The sequence below is a fragment of the Lissotriton helveticus genome, chromosome 3_1, assembly GCF_964261635.1.
Source record: "Lissotriton helveticus chromosome 3_1, aLisHel1.1, whole genome shotgun sequence".
Lineage (NCBI taxonomy): Eukaryota > Metazoa > Chordata > Amphibia > Caudata > Salamandridae > Lissotriton > Lissotriton helveticus.
This window is the reverse complement of record NC_136061.1, coordinates 367,401,477-367,424,663: the sequence shown is the minus strand read 5'-3', so window position 1 is coordinate 367,424,663 and position 23,187 is coordinate 367,401,477. Positions and strand designations below refer to the sequence as shown.

Here is a 23,187-nt window from a genome sequence, read left to right as displayed (position 1 = left end):
AGTTGGCCTGATATGCAGTGCTCACTATTCTAGTGATCACTATGTATCAGTCCAAACAGCCCTTATTGATGATTGGTTGTAAGTCAACCTTATAGACCAGCTATCCTAGTAGCATGGATACGAGCAGTCTAAGGCTAAGACTCTAGAGGGCGTGTTAAGCCAGCTGTTTTACCATCACATTACCCCTTGAACACCAAGTGAAAGGACACCACACAAGTTGTTATCAAAAATAAAGGATATTTATTTATAACAGGACTACCCTGGCTCTTTATGAGACAGGGAGCTAAGCACACAACAAAACTCTTAAAGAATTACTGAAAGTCGCACAATTTACACAAATGCCCGAGGGGCACGAAAAACCATATACACAAGAAGTGGAATGCAAAGTTACTAGCAGGTAAGTAATACTTGTCTAGACTGTAGAAACGCTAGGCAAACAATGCTGAACCCTTGGATTAGAAGCAGGAGGCCTAGGGACGCCGTGTGCAGAGTGGGAACTCTCACGCGTAATGCGGGAACAAGTCTATGGATACTAGCAATTGCAAAGTTACTGTTCTCGGGCGAACCCGACTAGGGGGGTCGAAAACAAGAGTGGATCCGAACACTTAGGGTGTTGGACTATGCTGGAGCACCGGAGTACTCAGTTTACCTAGCCCAGGGGCTGCGGCTGCATAGGGTTCAAGTTGCGTCGGAAACCCTCGTTGAAGGACCAGGAGCCTGAAGAAAGAAGTTGCTGGCAGGCGGCCAGTGAAGAAGTTCGTGGTGATCCAAGCCTGGATCAGGGAAGAAGAAGACCTGTAAGCAGAGGGGACCAAGTTCTGAATCACTAGCCAGTGATTTAGGTGGGGACCAGGATGGCACCGGACGAAGTCACCTCGACCAGGTGAGTGGGCGCTGCTGGGCTCTGCAGTCTCTCGGACCAGGAGGCGTTGTCGGCGACCAGGATGGAGGTGCGAGCTGTCCCACGAAGGTCTCTGCTGTCGACGTCGCTGGACCCAGGATTGGGGCAACAAGTCTTGGCAAATGCAAGCCCACGCGGTGGACTTAAAATGGCGTCTGGAGTGGCCCAGGAGGGTCAGTGCTCCTCTTTTGGAGGGGAGCAAGGGCTAGTCTGGAGCAACCAAACCAGCGGTGTTTGTCGTCGTGAAGCGTCGTAAGAGGGCCACTAGCCAACGGGCAAGTGACCTGGACAACGCGGTGAGCAGCAAAGAGCAGAAGGGCCCCACGCAGATCTCGTGGATGCAGGGGGGCTGAACTTCGGTGCTGGAGCTGCTCAGGGTCGGGGCTTCTCTTACCCCAAAGCACTCAGTCGAGGGTCACTCGGTGGTCGTGCTGTACAAGCGTCGTGCAGTCTTCAAAGATGGCCGGTCCCTCGAGGTCTCGTCACACCCACGGATCACAGCTGGGCTGATGATGCAGGTTGAGGTCAGAGGTGCCAGGGAAGCCGGTTCTCGTCGTGCTGGGCAGTCTTGATCCGGAGGAGAGACTTACAGCAGACCGCGATGCTTGGTTGGTGCCTGCTGCTGCAGGGTGACTACTCCTTAGTCACAAGGGAGAAATCTTAGTAAGAGTCTTGAGTTCCTCTCGTGGAAAGTCGGTTCAGGATTCAAAGATTGATCTAATTTTGAAGGGGGCCAGTTCCTACCTTTATCCTGCAAAAAGGGGCTGGCACGCGACTAAGTCCTGCCCTATGGGTGGGACTAGGAGGGGGGTGGTTACACCCCTCTCCTTTGGCGGGCTTTCCCCAGATCAGGGGCTGGAGTGCCCCTGGAACTGGTTCCAGCCGGCCTATGCACAGTGAGCCACTTGCAGTCACCTTCCTCTAAAGCCCTGCCTACCTAGGATACACAAAATCCTGTCTGGGTCGGTGCTGGCACCGCCCCTGGCAGGAAACCCTTTGTCCTTGCCTCCTGTGCTGGGAGGACTCCCAGCAGCAGGAGGGCAGACTTGTGTCTCGGTGGCAGCATCCATCTTGTGGAGCTGAGGCTATGTCTGACTTTAACCGGGGTTACAGGTTACATACATGTCGTGTCCCTCTATAAGGGTGGAATGCTAACCCCGTCACCAGAATTGGCGAGGGGTTAGTATTCCAATTCGTATGACACCTTACTCGACATGTTTTGACAAAGCGATACCAGAGTTGGCATATAACCGCGAGGATTATAATGCACTTAAGAGTATATGGTATGCGTTATCATGGAACAGCTATTAGGACTTGGTTCCGCAAGCTGCAAACGGGCTCAGCTCATGCCAGAGCACCATTTCACATTATTCCATGCACTCTGCCTTCAGGATTGTTAAGGCCTGCCATAGGAGTGACTGATAGGAATATATGTGTCCATTTTAGGGTTAGATATAGGAATACTATATCTAAAGCAAAGGCTGATTACACCACCTTGCCCCAGCTGTCGTGCAGCCAGTTGTGTCAGATTTGGATGGCCAGCCAGGGGTGGCATAATACATGCTGCAGCCCCTGGTAGGCCCTGGGTACACCTATGCCCTGGGCACCTAAGGTACTCTGTACAGGGACTGATAAGGTGACTCAGTATCCAATTAGATATGTACCTAAGGTACATGGAATCCATTTTACAGAGAGAGCAGTAGGCCTGGGGTCCTGAATAGCAGGGCCCCAGGTCAACTAAGTCAGAAAACCAGCAAAACACCAGGCAAAAAGTTGGGGGCAACCATAGTCGGGGATCTACCTTCCTTCAATCAGAAGTGAGCAGCAGAGGCTTTGAAACCACAGCAGACTTGCACCAATAGTCACAAATGATACACTCACTCAGACTAGGAGGGGATGACGAGGAGGAAACAAGGTCAGTCTCTAACCACATTCAGGGCATTTGCATTTTGAAGGTCCAGAGGTTCGCCTTGGCAGCTCAGCACGCAAGAAAATGACATGCAGTACACAACATCAACATCAAACACAAGGTTGAAATTAGAAGAAATGCAGGTTAAAAGGAAGACAATTTAATGACAACCATACAAAATTGAAGCAAACTTGACATAGGGATAAGGTGGTACTCAAGAAAGGAATCAGGATTTTTTTGGTTTCTCTGAAACTAGGGAGAAAACAAAAAAACGTGCATTCGTCAGAAGTTCTGAAATGAAGTAGCTCCTTGAATTTTAGTGGAAGAACACAAGTCATCCAGTTAAAAGGATGTTCAAGGGGCTATGCTCCAGGGGAGGGACAAATACAAGGGGAAGGAAAATTATTTATAAATATGCAGGCAAAGGAGAATAATGAGAAAGCCATCCAATTGTGGCTAACCCAAAGCCCACCCCTAAATCTGTTAAGTGCTGGCAGAGTCCACAAAAAATAAATAAAAGCTAGATCTGTAGGCAGACCTGATAAAGTGAACAATTGAACTAGGTGAGTTTTTTTTATTTATTTTTAACAGCCACTAGAAGGAAGCAATATATTTTTGGCACCGAAGCCAAACAACACTTCCTGGGGAAAGGGGCAGGAAAATGCGTTCGATACAAAAGCAGTGTAAATGACGTTCATCAAATGTCCATGTTTCAAAAGATGCTGTTGAAAACAAATATTCAGATCAATGATTCTTCTAGGTCTCAACCAGCAGTTTCCAAACTGTGAATCAATCTCCACCCCGGGGCTCTGATAGAGCCCATTAAGCACACATTCAATTAGTACTTGTAGATCAATATTCATACAAGCAAATGAAGAAGAGTTACCAAAATGTAAACAACTGCAGCCATTTACAGGGTGTTGTAGAACTCATATCAGGATTGTACTCAATATTTAGGTGCATTGTGCAACAACTAGAGGTGCTCCTCTCGCCAGCAACCCACAAACCTCTATACAGTCTGCCACCTGAATTACCCCAGCAATTTTCCGGGAATAAATGTATGTACAAAAAGCTCTTCCTCATATGCAAACTAAATGATTCAGTGATCCCACCAACAGATCTACTCATGAAAAGCAAGTGAAAAGAAGTAACCTATGGTTTTGCACATCTGTACTGTAAGTGCTCAATAAATCACCAAACTGCAAAAATGAGTGGACATTTGTGCAACAAAAAAGCAGGAAAAAAAAAAGGTTTAGCTCTTCTCTCCATCAACACTACATCAATCTGCTCTGATCAACAACCAGCAATTTATAGGAGATTCAACAAAGTTAAATGGGAAAGCATTTTAAAAAAGGCCAAAGACAACACTAGGAATTGGAGGATGAACTGATCTTGCACAATAGTGCAGTAGTGATAGGTTAGAGGTTACATCATTGAGTGTCCTGTTCTCAACCTAGACCCTCCCTTGCCCTCATGTACCTTCAAGGTTTTCTTCTTGACGGACTGCAGGAGCCTGCGGTTGGGAGGATACTTTTTATGGATTCGGTTCAGGAAGTCCACTTTGACCACGTGCTGGGATATGGTGTCCTGAAACCGATCGAACACCTGGCATCGGTTGCTGAGGGTCATGTTCTTCTGATTAAGCTGAATGTGGCGAGAAAATAAAGAAAGCACAGAAAAACAATGCATATTTACCTCAGCTGTAAGTAGATTAACAATTGAATGAGTTTATTAATCGGTGTCAGTATGCAATAACCCCAGAGAGGACCCTATGAAGTCCACTGTGACTTAAGGTCTGCCACTATCCACAAAACAAATATGTTATGGCACTATGATGGATCCAATGTAATCTCATGAGAGGCCATTTATTTAAAAATGTTAGAAATAAACTTTGTGAAGTTGTTATGCATGCTAGTCTTACGAGTCCTGCAAACTGCTCTCCTATCAAGATCAGCTGCTGTACAAACTTCCCCTCACTACCAGACATTATACCCTTCGAGGATTTAGATAACAGAACGTTAGCCTACATGCAAGGCTGCCAACAAGATCCCCAGTCACAACAATCACATCATGATAGAGAGCAATTAGGATGCAGCAGACATCAGCTCATTTCACAGGACACAACTGCCTACAGACAAGCATAAGAATTTTGCTTTATTCAACCCTTCCCCAAACACCCCGCCCAAACACTTCTATCAAATAATTCTTACCACAACATGCTCAATGTGGTTGGGACACATCCAGCGGCCTGTTGGCATGGCAGTAAGAGGTGGGTCCAAGCAGTCCATGTGGAAGAGAAGTGGGCAGTAATCACATTGCACTAATGGGGCCACCCGGCAACTCCTACAAGGGAGAACAAGTCCTGTCACTGCAAAGCCCAAGAACCAAACACTGTGTAACCACGGTGCAATATCTGCAGGTGGAACATTAAGGACTAAATTACAATGCAAAGACATTCACTAGATTTAATAGCTCCATTACATGAAATGAGGAAAAATACTTTAGTGTGTCATGTCAGACAGGACAGCAAGCTGTGTTTGCAGACTGATGAACATCGGTGCTTTGCAAACGTAAGTTCTGATGAACATAATGCTGCTAGAGCCTGATGCGGTCAGTGACACACAAGCCTAACTATAACTTAAATCCACCAGAAAACAGCTCAGTCGTGTCATTAAGTTCCAGCTACTACATATAAATAAATTACTTACCCATTACTACAGTTGTCCAGTGTCCGTATATTACACAGACGTCTCCATCTCAGGCATGAAATCCTATGTACATTTTTCGTAGGACTGTTAAAAACTGAAATGTCATTTTATGTAGTTTAGGCACCTGAATATTTGGAGTTTGATTGCCAAATGAGGTGCATAGGTTTAAACAACTTTGGTGGCCATCTTCAGAGGTTTGAGTACAAGGGTGCCACAATTATATTGCCCCACAGAGGTGAAAGAGGGTTGCATGTGAATGCATCAACGTTGCAGGAATGTAGTTCACAATTAAAAACTGAAATGTCATTTTATGTAGTTTAGCCACATGAATATTTGGAGTTTGATTGCCACATGAGGTTCATAGGTTTAAACAACTTTTGCCATCTTCAGAGGTTTGAGTACAAAGGTGCCACAATTATATTGCCCCACAGGGGTGAAAGAGGGTTGCATGTGAATTTATCAACGCTGCAGGAATGTAGTTCACGATTAATTTATTTGGCACTGAACCTTTCGGTATCATAAACTTTATTCGCCAATTAAATGTAAATGTATTTGTAGAGCGCACTGCCACCAAGCGGTTTCCTGGCGCTATTACCCCTACCGCTGTGGAACTCTTCCTGGCTTTCCCTGTGAAGTGCCCACTCCTGGGCACCCCCAGGGTGAAGCCAGGCATCCTAGCGCTGTTGGGGCCGGTGTGGAGGTTAAGCATGGGGCCCATGATTAGAATAGGCACTGAGGCGAGAATTGTCAGGTCCGAGGAAATTGAGCCCAAGACCCGCCGAGGCGGGAATTGAACCCTGGTCCCGGGCCAGAACTTTGCATCAGGGTCTGCCGCTCTAACCATTGAGCCACAATCCTCCACATTAAGTCATAAAAGTATTACATAAAAGCATACATACTTGACGTGATAAAATAACATAAGATGAATTTAAATAAATATTTAAGACATAATTAAACTCCATAAGAATGATGCGGAATATAATAATCACTAACATACCAATTAAAAATTTCAAGTTTACAATATATACAGTCTACTATAATTGCTCGAAACTCAATTTCAACATAAGGTATACCCTCCAAATTTTTCCTTTTTTCAGGAGGACTTGATATATCAATTCACATTTTGCTGTTGTAGCTGCTTCAATCGGATTACCCAAATATTTAGCCATGGCGATAGCAATTGAGGGACTGGGATCTGTACATAGTATTCTCAATGCCTCTTCATTTCTGCGGGTGCCAATTAATTGGCAGATAGGTTTCACCCATATATTCCGCGGTGCTACATATAAGGGACAAAAAAACAGAAGATGACTTATAGATTCTTGTTGGTCCCTGCACCTAGGGCATTTGTCATCAGTTACTCCCACCCATTTAGCTGTAAATAATTTTGTTGGGAGGGTGCCTACCCTAAGTTGGAAATAGAGCTTGCAGTCATACGGTTTCTCTATGGCATCCCAATACAATTCCAACTTTGGTTTAGCCTTAAATTCAAGGAATCTACCTGTGAGGTTAGAGGAAAGGGCTTTGGAACATGCTGTTGAATTGATCATCTCCCAGTGTTTAGCCTTTATAATTTTTTTAGATGGAAATACCACATTTATGGGATCATCCCACAATTCTCCCATTCCCATTCTCACTAGCAGGGATTTGATAGCCTTTAACCAATGTATTTTATGAAATGAATCCTTTTTGATAATTTCCCTTAGCCCACAAGCATAATGCTGAAGTTCCTCAGTGGACCATATTCTACGCCAATACAATAATGGTCGTAGAGTGGCTAGATCTTGAACTTCTTTCCTACCAAGGCCCCACAGCAATGTTGTCAAGGGGGTACTTTGCGGGACACTAGTGGCTTTTCGCAGAAATTCATTTTCCGCTAATGTCCGGTATTTAAGATTTTCAAACCCCCTTAGTTCAGACCCATAAAGAGCCGAACTTAGCACCTTCATCCCATAAATCTCTATAAGTGGGCTGATTGTTTCGTCGAAGAAGTTTTAAACCTTTTCAGAAGAAGTCCTGCCTGTTGCCGGTGCTTTAGTGTAGCCAGATCTAATTGGCTATTCCAGTGCATGTCCCGCTGCAGGGTGACCCCCAGATAGGTAAGGGCGTCAACCCGCTCCAACGGGGAGTTATTCATGTATATGCTTCCTCTAAACGGTTTAGAAGACCTGGAAGGTTTATGTTCATTAAGAACCATAAACATTGTTTTGGCAGTGTTCATTTCTAGTCCGCGCATTAGGCAGAAATCCTCGAAGCGCTGGAGCGCCCGTTGGAGACCACTTGGTGTTTTTGAAATTATCAGCGTATCGTCCGCGAACATGAGGATTGGGACTTGATTACCAGCAATTGCAGGAGCATCAGTGGGGACCAAGGAGAGGTAGTCTGCCACCCCATTCACGAAGAGCGAAAACAGGGTAGGTGCCATAACGCAACCCTGCCGCACTCCCCGCTAACCGGGGAAGGTTTCCGTAACCTCTCCCTGTCGTCCCCCACCGGACCAGAGCGAAATTATCCTCATGCAAGCGTGCAATCAAGGTCAACAACTCAGGGGCCATACCCAGCTCATCCAGGACCTGCCATAATTTACTGCGCGGCACCAGATCGAAAGCTGCCCTCAAGTCGACAAATACAGCGTACAATGTCCCGTTCTCCAAAACCACTGTCCGCCAATAAAGAATGATAAACCGCAAGACTTGGTCTATCGTGCTTGTCTTGGGCTGAAAACCGGCCTGGAGAGGACTCAAGATGTTCCCTTCCTCCATCCAGGTCTGTATTTTCCCCAAAACCAAGCGACCCATAATTTTCTGGATGGAATCGATTAAGCTAATAGGCCTGTAATTACTAGCTAAAGATGTGTCCCCCTTTTTGTATACAGGCACAATTTCTGCTCCATTCCCGGAATGGGGGGCAGCCATCCCTAGGGCTATGACATTTGCTAAATAAACAATGTACAATCGCCATCTTTGCCTATCATTAAGAAATAAGTCAGCGGGCACGAAATCCATACCTGGGGCACGACCCTCAATTACTGAGTCTAGCGCCCTATCATCACCTAGGCTAAAGGCGGCTTCTTTATAGAATGTATGGACAGATTTACCCTCACTTCCACCGTCTTCTCCTTTAGCGTACTGTGGCTTGAAGTAATCAATCCATGAGCTTTGAGCAACATTGTTCTGCGGGCAATCGGGGCACCCACCCCTATCCCATTTAAAAGTATCCCAAAATTATTTCGGGTTTTTGGACGCACATGCCCCCTTAAGATCCTGCCACTTGCCCTCTTCCCATAACTTTTTGGCCTCAAACTGTTTGTTCCTGTAGTTACCTCGGGCCACTTTTATTTTGCTGGGATCCTTAGATTTTAGCGCTTGGCCCAGCTCTGCCCTGGCATGCCTACAGGTATCATTATACCAGCTCTCCGGTTTACTCCTTGTTCTCCTCCTTACTAAGCTTGGTTTGCAAAAATAATTTTTAAGCTTATCAAAAAGGTTAGCATGAGCTACCATAAAGGGAGTGTACAGTGTTGCCAGAGCCTCGTCTACATTGGTAGTATGTAATGACCCATTAGATACACCTGGCCTCATAGTTGTCAATACCTCATCTACATTGGATTTGATGCTAATTATTGTCAGGGTGTTCAGCAACTTTGCACCACTTAAGGTGGTGCTAATCATTCGTTATAACAGTTTCTGGGGCTGTTACTGCTAAATCCTGAGTCACTCCCGTCTTTTCTTCTAGGCCCAGTTTAAACAATGCGGTCAAGGGATTGTGATCACTCTCGATACGAGGTTTTACCTCCATATCCACAAGAGTGCCACAGCTTTAGGTGGACGAGTACATAATCTATGTTACTTGACCTAATGCCATTATCGTAGGTTTTTTTGGCCATCCTATCTGACGGTGTTCAGCCATTAGCGACCCTCAACTGGTTCCTCATACAGAGACCCTTCAAGTGCATTGCAGCCTCTGTCCATTTACTTATGGGCTTGATCTAAAGTTGCGGCACTCCCCATCTAGAGTCCTCCTCCTCTGTTAGGTTCAAATCGTTTAATCCAAGTGGCTCGAAAGTCGTATTGAAATCTCCCGCAATCAGAGGAATTACATTATCTGGCAGGGTCTCAATCAAAACTTCTAGGGCTGCTGTTACATCAGATTTTTTCCCACCTGGTAAACCTCTAGCATAGACATTAAAAATATCAATTATTAGACTGGACGGGAAGCTGAGTCTTACTGGAAGATATCGCAGTTTGACACAGTGAGAAGTTGAGTTTTATATTTTAGATTCTGTTTGCCCCATATCACCAGTCCACCCACAGGGCGGCCCTTTTGCCTTTTCGCAGCCGGTACATAAAAATTCAAGTAGCCCAATCTGAACACAGGGTCGACAGACCAAGTCTCTTGAAAGAGGCAAATGTCGAATTTATCAATAAAATCCGACCAAAATGGTGAAGCTAAATTAGGCCCCTCACCTGCCAGATTCCAAGAAATGAATGTAGTCAAGTAGGATGAACTCGAGGACCTGCTGACATTCACAGCCCCAAATGAGAGAGAATTTTGTCGAGACAGTGAGTGCGAGTCGGGAGAGGATACAAGGTTTTTCCTACTCGACATATTCAGCAGTGGCTTTTGGCTACTCTTATGAGTGGTCGCTGCGCTATCATTGTTTGTCTTAAGACCAACAGCCCCTCCCTTGGGGCTTTCATTATCAGTCAGTTGACCTGTACTCCTGGCTAAGTCATCATTATATACGGTTACCAGAGTAAGCCTAGTACGCCAATCAAGTGCTTGCTGTCAATCGCAGTCCCCCAACCCTGATAGGGCATCGAATCTGTTGAACAGCCTTATATTCCCTAGGGCACAACGGTTCAACGCATCACCTGTTGGAAAAATTACCCTCTGCAGAAGCTGGGGAGATACATAGAAATAAGACAAGGGTAGTGATTGGATCATGGGCGATAAATCATTTTGGGGCCAGTTACAGATGTGTTCAACACACCTCCTGTCCCTAAAGTTAATAATGATACAGTCTCCCACCACAGACTTTGGCCTCCTACCCACCCAATTCACTCTCCTGGCGAATAGAATTTCTGCACATATGTTAGATGGAAGTGGTCGGTTTGCATTAAGCCAAAAGATACACTTATTCTTAAGTTCCATATATGTTTCCCTTCTTCCCTGCTCCAGGGGTGGAACCCCCACCAAGACCACCACATAAGGGGCCGATTCAGGGGGGGGAGTTCTATATTTGGTAAGGTGGCTGCAGTATGAACAGTATGAACAGAGGGTGATTTGGGCAATGTTTGATGTTTTAATGCAGATCTACTAACATCTACTTGATGAGAACTGTCCCTCTGGGTTGTTTGTTCAACTGGTGACCTAGCCTTCGCCAAACTTCCCATTGAGGATCTCTTATCAAAGGGAGTATCGAGAGATAGTCTTTTCTCTGTAAGTTCTATATCTTTGGCCAAGGCTGATGATACGCTAACGAGAAAATTGTCCAAGGTGCCCATTAACGATCCTCCAGTTGTTTCCTGCCATTCCCCTCTGTAGTCGGTGAGGTTACCATGATCTTAACAAGGAGCGAACTACCTCCTATTCTCAAATGACAGTAGAGACCCCAAACAACTATGACAATCAGGACAAGGGATCAAGGATACAATCGCTCACTAACCTTGTTCGCAGATGTTAGAGGGGTGGCCCGTCCCGTCCTTGCTTGCTTGCTTGCTTGCTTGCTTGCTTGCTTGCTTGCTTGCTTGCTTGCTTGCTTAAACGGGCCCGCCCTTAGCCCGGGCTTCGCCCGGCGCGACCCTCGCGCGATCCCGCAAAGCAGGGGCTGTCCTCAGTTTTAAAGCGCCCTCGGCAGTGGTGGCTTCCGCCGTAAAGGAGCCTGGGAGTTGCAGTCCCCCTCCGCACTGCGGCCGCAAGATGAAAGGCTGCGGCGGCGGGAGGGAGACCAGAATGTCCAGCGGCAAGGCAGGGAACAGGTAAGTACTCAGTAATGCCCCCTCAAGTGTCGAGACAGCGCCACTGAACCTTTCATAAATTCACATGATTTCATTAAGAGAAGTCACAACCACAAAACCACTTTACAATCTTTAAGGATGTCCAAATGTCCATGCAAAGAATTTAAGAGCCATGCCGCCAGCCTCAGGGAAGCAGGACTTGGTTCTGCTCCTGAGTCAGAATGAATGGTTGAACACAATTTATAGAAGTTGAAGATCGAAATGGACATGTGTTACTACTACTGCCTGGTCCATGCTTCATTCATTAGAGTCATTGTGCAACACTATCTTTACATCTTCAATAGGACACTGGAAATCAATGATATAAAGAAGGGCTGTCAATTTGTGAACCAGACATCCCCCGTATGAAATTCTACAGGGGGGAATGGCAGGAAATCAACTGGAGGATCGTTAATGGGCACCTTGGACAATTTTCTCGTTAGCGTATCATCAGCCTTGGCCAAAGATATAGAACTTACAGAGAAAAGACTATCTCTCGATACTCCCTTTGATAAGAGATCCTCAATGGGACGTTTGGTGAAGGCTAGGTCACCAGTTAATATAGACACTATGATATCTTCCCAATAAAGTTTCCCTTTATATCATGGTAGTTAATGTTATATTGCACTTTTGATTTTTTTCACAATTTTTTCACTGCAATCAATATCCCACACCATTACAACCACGATAGGCTTTTTGGTATGATCCATCACTGGTGGTTCCGGCGGATTGGAGAAGCACACAATACCAATGGGTGTGTCTCCTTATCCGGACCATCTTTACAGTAATCCCAGATGATGATGCTCTGCCATTTGGGTGGGCTGATGGGATTCATTTCCTCTTTGTTGTATACACTCTACAGGTAGACACAGAGCCTTTCTCTTCGCCCTTGTGATAGTTTTAGACCAGTGACAGTCTCTTTGTTTTTGTAAATCAAAAAGACACTCCCTAATGATTCCTTCTATTAATAACTAGTGGTGAAATCTTAGTATGTGGTAATCTGGGCTGTGGCAAACTGAACTATTCCTTGTGGGCATGCCATTTGAGTCTATTCACAGTTGGTTGCTACAACCTCTGACAATTGAGACTGTTTATCATCACCAGCTCTGCCCGCAGCTTGAGAAAACTACAGGTGCAGTCTCCCTACAGCACATTGCTACCAGAGGACACAAGCTACTTTTCAGATAAAGGTAGTATCATGTTGGTCAATCGATTACGCTGCTGAAATTGTGCGCTCTTCCACAACCTTTGAAGGAGATGTCCCATCGGCGAGACAATAAGGAGCTTTGAGTTCCTACACTGCCCATACAAGAAACTATTGTGTGGAGCACTTCGGGTTTCACTAAGACCAAGAAAGGCAAAGTGATGCAAAACAGGTCTATAACAACGTGTATTGTCTTCTGCGCTAAAAATCTGCTACGCACTAGCCAAGAAGGAACCCACAGAATACCTGTGGGTTTATTCCACTAGGACCTAGGCGCCTATGTTGGCACTAGAAGGAGGTGCCAGTTCCAGACATCTTCCAAGCTCTGTGTCAGTGTAGACATTCAGGAAACACTACTACCTTGACAGCCAGGTCTCCTGCTTCGTCCTGCTAGTTTTCCTGATGAATCCACTCCTCAGACTCTCTACCTTTGGAAGGTACTGAAGTGGCATCTATTCCAAAGGTGAGGAGTTGTTTTACAGCTTAAATAATTCTGGATTCTCATGCTGTGCATTATTTTGAGAGATGTATTGTTAGCGTACAGTGGGCTTAAGAGTCAACCCACCGCTTACCATTGGTTGGCTTAATTGCAATCTCATTTGCTTGTTTCTTGCTTGTATTGCTTTTTTTAGTTTGCTGATCTAACTTAGATCGACAAATCGAAAGAAAAACAGCACTCATTTTGAGGGAGCTGATGCTTAGTGCCTACAAAATGATGCAAGCAGCTGAGCACTGATCTTGTAGCGATATTTATTAATCTTTGCACTTTATGTAGCGCGCACTAGACCCGAGGGCATCTTTCTACCTTGGGAGGTTGAGTTTAAATGAGCGCATGCTAGCAAACTGGTGTTTTCACACCTTCTGTCCTGCCTGTGCTTCTCTATTCGCCTGAAAATCCACTCATCTGCGTTTTGTTAAGGTGTATATAGATGATCATGTAGCTGCCATATATAGGTCATTAATGGAAGTGGCTGCTGAAAAGACAAGCATTGCCCCTCTTTTTTCCTCGTGGACTGCCCACTGTTTCTCCTGTAATGCCATTCCAGCTTTCCCATAGCAGGTCTGGATTGTCTGTACTATCCATCTTGCAATGATCCATTTGGACACAGGTGAGCATATGTTTGTGGGTGCTTCCTTTTCATCCAGTTTGCTTCCTGCAGGTACTACAGGATTGTCCTCTGTACAGCCTATGTGTGCAATCCCTTTTCAGCATAAGTCTTTGGCTGCTAAAAGAACCTGGGCAACTGAATGGACTGATTAACGTGGAAGTGTGTGATGACTTTGTGAAAGAACTGTACCACCATGTTCTTGTGTATCCATAAAAGGGTTCAGGCATGAAAGCCTATGTACATTTTTCATAGGACTGTTAAAAACTGAAATTTCATTTAATGTAGTTTAGCCACATGAATATTTGGAGTTTGTTTGCCAAATGAGGTGCATAGGCTTAAACAACTCTGGTGGCATCTTCTGAGTACAAGTGTGCCACAATTATGTTGCCCCATAGTGGGTGAAAGAGGGTTGCATGTGGATGGTAGAGATCTTGTCGTGGAAAAAGTGTCAGGGTGGTGTAGTGTTCCTGGGAAAGGGTGATCATGGTGGTGGCTATAGGGGTGGAGAATTCTGACGATGATAAATAGTTCCTTGATGCAGATAGAGCTTGCCTTGATGCGCTTTGCAAGGGTGCTCCTTGTTGTATCTTTGAGGAGTTGGTAGAATTGGTTGAGGGATGTTGTGCATGAAGCTCTGAATGTGGTCTCTTTGTTTATACGTCATTTCCGTTCAAGTCGCTTGGAGTTGTATTTAGTGATTCTCAGTTCTGTGGTGTACCAGCTGGCATGTTTGGAGGATCTACTGAATTTGGTGGGTTTGACAAGGGCAGCTCTGTTGGTGCACTCAGTGATACAGGTGGAGAAGTTCTTGATAGCCTGTTCTAGGTTGGTTGAAGTGTCTGGGTGGAAGGTGTGGAGGGCGCCTGTTCACTGTCTCGCTGCTACTTTGTTCCAGCTTCAGTGAGAGATGCTGGGTGGCTTTGTGGCATTGATGGGGGTGTGGGGTGGGGGGTGGAATGTGTCTTGTGATGCTGAAGTGAACAATAGTGTGGTATGTCCAGGTGAGGTTGGTGACATGGCTGTACTTTACTCGATCGCTGGGCGTGAAGATGGGGTCGAGTTTGTCCCCTGCGATGTGTGTGGAGTTTGTGACCAGTTGGGTGAGGCCGATGTTGTTTATGCTTAGGAGGAGGTTGGCGGCATCGGTTTCGTTGAGGCGAAAGATAAAGTCTCTGAAAAAGATGTAGTGTTTGGAGTCAATGGCAAGGGGAGTGATGAATTCAAGGATGGTGTTGCAGAAGCTGGAGCATGTTCCTGGAGGTCTGAAGGCGAGGCTGACTGATGGTGGTTTTGCCGCTGGTTTGGAAATGGAAGTTGAGGTCTTCAATGATCGGGTGGCGTCTTCTGCGGTGGTGGTGCGATGGATGGTTTCCTTGATAAGGCGATTCCACCTAGGTGTTTGTTGATGTGGTCTCGGTGTGCTATTTTGTAGCTGTAGGACGTTGCTGAAGAAATGTCGGGCATGAATGCGGGGTTGAGCCAGGGCTTGTGAGGAAGAGGACGTCGGGGTGAGGGAAGTAATGGTGTCCCAGACCTCAGTGGAGTTCTTGCATAGAGATTGTGCACCGAGCAGGAAAAGGTGGAGTTGTTCTGAGGCAGTTGTGGTTGGCGTGCTGGTGGTTGCCGTGAGCGTGAGTGCTTCGGTGATGCAAGAGAAGACAGTGCCGGCAGATGAAAGGTCCTACCGTAGCTTGAGTCAAGGTTAGGCAGCAATTGTTGCGGAGACTGGGAACCAGGGTTTGGAGCTCAGTGTCGGTATAGCCAGGCTTCTTGGCGCTGGTCATGGTCCAGGCACAGATTGGCTGCGGCCTCCATTAAGTAGGTCCCAGGAGGGGGGAGGGGTGCTGTGAGGCGGGAGGGAAAGAATGGCAGCAGACAACAGCAGGAAAAATAGGAGGGCGGCGGGGGTGCTGCGCAATCACAGGAGGAACAATTTACAGAAATGTACTAAGTAAACACAATTTTCCATTTGCAACAATGCTAACAAGGCTACAGAGGACTATGAGTGGCCTAAACAAATACCTAAACAAATACTAGTGTAGGAAGCTGTCTCTGTATATACTATACCAAAGTAAGATATGGTGTGCACAGAGTCCAGTGGATCCCCAGAGGATTACAGAGGTAAAAGTAGATTACAGCTCACTCTCCATTTGTGGTAGTGTGGGTGTGCAGTAAGGCTTTATCAGAGGGTAGTGCTAGGCAGTTATTGTACACACAGGCATGAAATGATGTCACACGCTCAAAGACTGAACTCAAACTAATTAATTGTTTGTATCAAAAAATATTTCTTTAGTTGTCCAAGCAGGACTTGGTGCAGGTAAGTAAAATTGTACTTTTCAAAACAGGTTGATCAGAATATGCAAGCTGGATAAAAATGACTGTTACAGGTTAGTAAAACATTTAAAAACAGTTGATACTTGTAATTACTTTGGGATAACTTTTTAGATAACTTTTTCTATTCAATGTGGTATGCCTAGATATCACACTGGGACATTTCCTAGATCAAGGTAAGTAAAGTATTTTGCCATTAAAACAGTTGCTTGGGTTTCCATACAAACACAACTCAAAGCGTAGAACTTTTTCAGAGGAAAAACAGTCAATGGAATCCTATGGAGGAAAATAAGGTTATCGGTTTGCAGGTAAGCAATCTGTCTTTAGGGTGGAGTTTCTGGGGTTAGAACAAGGGTTCCACCAGGGTCAAGGATGCGCTCAAAAAGCACCCTCAGCGGCACTAGGGAGGCCGGGTGAAGAGTGCTTGCTGAGGCCCAATGTTAGCCTATGTGGCTAGTGGGCCGTTGGTCAGTGGCTGCTCTCGGGCAAACCTCAGGATTGAGGGAGCAGAGCTCTTCGGGTTAATCTCAGGGCAAATGGGGATCAGTGTTAGCACACAAGGTGCTCCCACAGCGGCACTGGGGCAGCCGGGTGCTGATTTGGCTCCCGGTGCCCGGTTTTCAATGGGAGATCTCCAGTCGAAACAAAGACTGCAGGTACGGGCAGGGAGGCTTCCTGGAGACAACCAACGGTTGGAGAGGTAAGTTGAGATGCAAGGGGATGCCTGGATATCGTCGATTGGGCAACCCAAGGACATGGGGCGTGGGGGCATGGGGGGCGGGGGTGAGGGGGTGGGCGTTGTGATTTAGGTGTGTGGTTTTCTTACCAGCTCCAGGTTGGGGGGATCCTTCAGATAGAGGCTGCAGGCATTTTCGGGAAGCTCGAGGTAGGTCAGGAATCACCAGACCCTTGATCAGGTTCGCTGGGGGGACCTCCTCGTGCTGTTGGGCCACTAACTCGGGCCGTGGGCGTCGGGTGAAGAGTGGAGCAGGCTCGCAGATTTGGTTGGAGCCAGAGTCCGGTTCTTGAGCAGATCCGGTACTCACGGGAAACAAAGTCTTTGCAGGGAAGGCAGTGCAGGTCCTCCAGGTTCTGGGGAGCTGCTGGTTACACTGGGATTCCGCTGGAGCAGGTTGAGGTGGGGGGCAAGGCAGTTGGTGTTTTCCTCTTCTTCCTTCAGCACAGCTCTTCGGTCCTCATCCTTCTTGCTTGTCTAAGGAAGAAAGGTTCGGTCGCACCTAAATACTAACTTTAGGGGCGTTTCAGGTAGGTACAGGTTGCGACCAATGGGTCCCTTCCTTGATGTGGGTGCACCCCCTATTATGCCACCCTCTAGTGGTAGGGAGGCATAAGCCTCTCTTATTGGCTGGGTCCCCCCATCTTCAAGTTGCTGGGGGCAGAGTTTTGCTTCACCTCATTCGCCTGAGGTGTGGAGTTGGTAAAAGGTGGGCACATCTCTCCTATCTTGGTTTTCCCGCCGATTCTCCCTCCCAAAGTGGGATTTAGAACCAGCGGGGGCCAGTTGCTGGGAGCAGCAAAAGGCAGGGTCAGTTAACAAAGGCCGCAAGCCTTTAAAGCTTCCCCTTCGTGGACCCTATCCATCCTGGGGGGAAGGCGGTATGGCTCCTTAGCCCAGGATGTGCTTTGTTTCAGGACCTCAAGAGTGGGAGGCTCTCGACCCAGGGGTCCAGAAACATGCCTGAGGGCAGCAGCTGGCGAGCAGCCACTTAGCCAGGACACTAGAGTTAGGTCGTTTTTCAGGGGGAATCCCAAAGATGTCCTCTGAGGGTGTTTTATATTAAATCCAACACTGGCATCAGTGTGGGTTTAATGGGCTGAGGAGTTTAATACTAAACTCCTCAGTCTTCAGTAAAGCCATCCTGGAGCTGTGGAGTTTGGGGTGCCTAACTCCCAGCCCATGGTTTTAAAAGGTTTCACTGCACTTCCAATACCTGTGAATTGCACAGGTACTGTAGGGGCTCAGGGCTCATGACACTGTGCCCTCACCTGTGGTACAGTGCACCCTGCCTTAGGGCTGTAAGGCCTGCTAGAGGGGTGATTGACCTATGCCGCAAGCAAATCGGTGGCCATGTCGACTTGTAGTTTTAGGGTCTCCTCCTGGCACACAGACTGCACTGACTTATATGTAGGCCATGGGAGTGCCAATGTAGGAGCAAATGTACAGTTTTGGGGAAGAACAAAGGCCCAGAGTACCTGATTAGCAGCAGAAGTATCAAACATCAGGCAAAAAGTGGGGGACAATCATGCACAAAGGGGCACCCTCCTACTAATTGTAACAAATACAGTTGAGCAAAGTGACAACAGTAAGGTTGTGAGGACAGAGAATAAGGACTATGCAAAGGGAAAAACAGTACATGGTTAACAGTAGTGTGCATCAAAGTTAAATGTGGTGAAACCAAGCAAAAATTAAACAATTGGCTAGCGTGGGGTAAGCGTGACGGCAGCCGTGAGGGAGCGCTGGCAAGAGGACCTGCTCAATGGAGGCACGTTGTGGCCTCCATTAAGTAGGTCCTGGGAGAGACGCTAGGAGGCACTGGGTGGGGCTGGCTGGAGCGGAGGCCGAAAACAGGGGGAAAACAGAGTGGGCACCAGGGGGAGGAGAACAATAACATGAGGAACAAATAAAAGAAATGCACTAAGGCAACAATACAATTGCAACAATGCTAACAATGCTACAGCGGCCTATGAGGGGACTAAACAAATACAATGGTAAATACAATGATAACAAATACAGACTAGCAAAGCGACTACAAAAATACAATAAGGTTGTGACAGGGCAGAGAATAATGACTGAGCAAAGGGGAAAACAGTAAATGTAATGGTTAACAGTAATGTGCAGTAAAGTTAAATGGTGTGGAAGCAAGCAAAATAAAATATAATTAGCTGTGTGGATCAAGCGAGACCACTTGGGAAGCTGGCAAGAGGACGTGCCAATGTGATGAATACTTAAGAGGGTTGTCTGTAGTGTTAAGTATTTGTGTTCAGCCTTATGCATTAGCTCAAACAATTCCTTCATTAGTTATGTGAGCATCATGTTTAGGTTCCACAATGGCGTTAGTGCTGTCCCCGAGGGTGCTGTCCTTTTTGCACCATCTAGGAAGCTCTTGAGGAACTCATCTAGTGAAGAAATGTCTCGCTATATGATATCCTAGTTTTTGCCACTATGGTTGCTAGGTGGACCTTTAAAGACACATAGGTAAAGTTATTATCTAGTACCTAATGAATGTAGTATCCTGTGTTCTATTATTCTCCCCGCCGCACCAATTTGAGAGGAGTTGCCCTAACGGCTAGGGCGGTCGGCCTCGAATTTGGAGAACAGGTTCGAATCTCGGCAGTGACGCTGAACATCCTGTGATTCGAAGCAAATCACTTAATCTCCCGGTGCCTAACAAAAATGAATGTGTCCTCATGTAACGCAACTAATGCTATGTAAAGTGCACTGATACACGATACCTTCGGGTCAATTTCGCACTATATAAAACTCTGTTAAAAAAAATGAAAAAAATAAATAACATTTTGGTTCCATTTTGCCATGTACCAACCACTTTCTTGTACTTGGTCTTCTGGCTTTCCCTAGGTCTGCAATGTTTCTCCGTGGGACACCAAGGTGTCCGAATTGTAAGTCCTCAGGAGTCAAGCTGCTAGTTTGAGGTTGGCGGACTTTGGGGAGCATAATTGTTAGCTGGTCTTGTGATGGAGGATATTTTTTATTGCAACATGCAAGTTCTCCACTACGTCTGAGTACCGCGTCTGTCTTGCCCACTGTGGTGTAATCAAGATTAGCATCATGGGTGACTGCTTCCATAAACTCATCACCAATGGTACTAAAGGTATTAGGGGAAAAAAAGAAGTTACTTACCTGTACACTGCGATTCTCCAGTATTGATATCTTTTATAGATTCACATGCTTCAATCATTCCCAGTCGTCATGGTTGGAGGTAAAAATAGTAGTACTGAAAACATTACATAGACATCCATAGAGAGAAAATTCAATTGAACACTATCAACCTCATTTTATAACATTCAATGTTCAGCCAATGACAGCAGAGCAGCAAAGACCTCAGAGTAACCCTCTCCACAGAGCCACCACACTTCAGATTTCGAGCACAAGTGTGCAATATAGATATTTTATATATTTTCTGAGGTAGAATGGTGAGCCTAACAGGAGAGGAGGGCAGGTTGCACGTGAATCTATGAAAGATATCAACACTGGAGAACCAGTGTACAGGCAAGTAACTGTTTTTTTCTCCAGTATTGTATCTTTTATAGATTCACATGCTTGAATCTGATTAAAGAGCAGTATATCTATATATGAATAGAAGAAACAATTAAGGCGAACAATCCCACCATGACAGTTTCAGAAAATCATACATATAAAACCAGAATTCTCTTAGTACAGGTAGAAATAACCAACTAAAGATTACACAAGAATAAACACCATAAGTAGATAATGAAATCAGGATGGTTATAAGCCTCCTACCTTGGGCAAAGAGATGACAAAGAGTTGCTTGTCCCACAGCTATATATGCCTTACGGCCTTACTGCCTAGATGGTTGGCGTAGTACGCCAACCATCTAGGCAGTAATGCTTTGTGTCCTCGCCGACGTTGCTGCCCTGCATATATCAGGGAGAGAAGCCCCCGCAACCAGGGCTGAAGAAGTTGCACCCTTTCTCGTCGAATGGGCTTGCACACTTGCAGGCAATGGTTGTCCAGCCTTCCCATGGCAGAAAATAGCTGAGGTGACCCACGAGCAATACTGGCCCTAGTTAGGGCGAGAGACCCTTCTTGGGTGCTGAGTAAGAAACCCGAAGCTGAGAAGACCTTAGAAAGGATTTTGTCCTTTGCAGGTAAAATTTAAAACAGTGTTTGATGTCCAGAGAATGAAGAGATTTTTCTGCCACAGAGGACGGATTTGGAAAAAATTTAGGCAGAATTATAGGCTTGTTGAGGTGATAAGATAATGGTACTTTAGGTATGAAAGAAGGATTTGTACGCAGAATAACTATCTGCTAAAAATTGAAGAAATTGTTCCTTTGTAGAAAATGCCTGGATCTCGCTGATACGTCTGGCTGACATAATGGCCAAGAGAAAGGCCACCTTCCAGGAGAGAAATTTTAAGTCACATTTGTGTACAGGTTCAAATGGAGAACTCATTAGTTGTGACAAGACCTATTTAGTTGCCATCGCTCTGGAGGAGATTTCACTGCTAGGTAGGTCCTGAATAGGCCTTTTAGAAACTCCTTAATAAGTTTATGAGACCACAATGAAGATTGGTCCAGAAGTCATCTGTATCTAGAAATAACAGCAAGGTGGATCTTAATGGACGAATGTGTGAGTCCTGCCTTAGCTAGGTGTAAGAGAATGTAAAGAATGAACACTGCACCACACACAGAACCTTTTCCACTTTGCAGAGTAACATTTGAGCGTAGAAGGAGCTCGAGAATTTAATAAAATTATTTTGCAATCATTGGGTATGTTCAAACTCTCAAATTCAATGAAGTGAGGAGCCAAGCAGATAAGTGAAGAGAAATGATTTGAGGATGAATCACTTACCCCTTGTGCATGTAAAGAAGATCCTCCGTTGGAGGAAAGAGAATCGGAGTGCACTCTGGTAGGAGAAGAAGCTCTGTGTACCAAAATTGCCTTGCCCACCCGGGAGCAATAATTATGCAGCACGCCTCCAGTTTTATTTTTGGGAGAACTCGAGGAATGCGAGGAAACGGGGGAAAGACGTAGGCAAATTTTCCTGTCCAGGAGAAGAGAAAAGCGTCTCCCCACGATCCCGGCAGAGGAGTCCTGCTTGCGTAAAAGGTGCACTTTTTGTTTAGAGACACAGCGAATAAATCTATCCTTGGAAAGCCCCAAGACCGGAAGACCATCTGCAACATCTGGTCGTTGAGCTCCCATTCGTGGCACTGTTTGGACACCTTGCTGAGAGAATCGGTCCACTGATTGTGGACTACTGGCATGTGGTCCACTTGTAGCGAAATTTGGTTGAGGAGAAGCCATTCCCAAATCTCTTGCGCTTGTACAGAGAGAACCTGAGATCTGGTGCCACCCTGTTTCTGGACATGAAACATGGTGATGGTGTTGTCCGACCAGACCAGAACTGGAGACTCCTGAATCCTAGGCAAGAATGCTTTGAGGCCAAAGAACACCACTCTTAACTCTAGAAGGTTTATGTGGCATTTCGACTCCTGTTTTCACCATTTTCTGTGCACTTGTAGCTCAAGGAGGTGAGCTCCCTAGCCCTCCATGGACGCATCCGATGTCATCACAAACTAAGGAGTTGAGTGAATGGCCCAGAGTCATGTTTTCCTCGATCTGCCACCAAGACATTGCAGTTTTCATAGCCGTCGAGTTTTAGAATCCTGTTGTTGAATGACCCCTTGGATTGAACCCATTGAGTGTCCAATTGCTCCTGCAGTGGGCGCATACGAAGTCGGCAATTTGGAATTAGTTGAATACATCAGGACATTATCCCCGGCATAGATTTGTACTTTCTGACAAAAACGGACCTTTTTGACGATAGAAGACGTGTCATTCCCTGGAAACGCAAGATTCTTTCGAGAGTTGGAAAGGCTTTGCAGAGATTTGTATCGATGCGAGCACCTAGGAAAGTCAGAGAATTGGAAGGAATGAGAGAGGACTTTTCCAGACTGAGGTGGAGACCCAGAGACTGAAAGAGATTCCGGCAAGTTTGAGTAGAGTTCTTGGCTGCCTGAAACGAAGGAGCTTTTATTAACCAATCGTCCAGGTAGGGGAATACCTGGTGGCCTGAGCATCTCCGAAATGCAGCTATTGGTGCCATGCATATGGTGAAGAATCTTGGGGCCAACTTCAAACCGAAGGGAAGCACTCTGAATTGATAATGGCACCCCGCCACTTTGAGCCTGAGCTATCTTCGATGCTTGGGGTGAACGGGGATGTGAAAATAAGCATCAAGAAGCTCGGGAGATGACAGATAATCCCTTTTTTCCAATAAGAAGAAAGATGTCCTGCAG

At 45.9% G+C, this 23,187-nt stretch overlaps 1 protein-coding gene across 2 annotated transcripts in view; it reads right to left on the bottom strand.

Moving 5' to 3' along the window:
* PHF12 (PHD finger protein 12) overlaps nucleotides 1-23,187 on the bottom strand; it is a 412,981-nt gene that overhangs the window by 147,228 nt on the left and 242,566 nt on the right. For both annotated transcript variants that reach the window (XM_078680081.1, XM_078680083.1), the window contains exons 6-7: nucleotides 5,021-5,153; nucleotides 4,290-4,454 (exon numbers count right to left, since the gene is read on the bottom strand). In XM_078680081.1, the coding sequence (XP_078536207.1) occupies nucleotides 4,290-4,454; nucleotides 5,021-5,153 (298 nt within the window). The remainder of the gene's footprint in view (nucleotides 1-4,289; nucleotides 4,455-5,020; nucleotides 5,154-23,187) is intronic.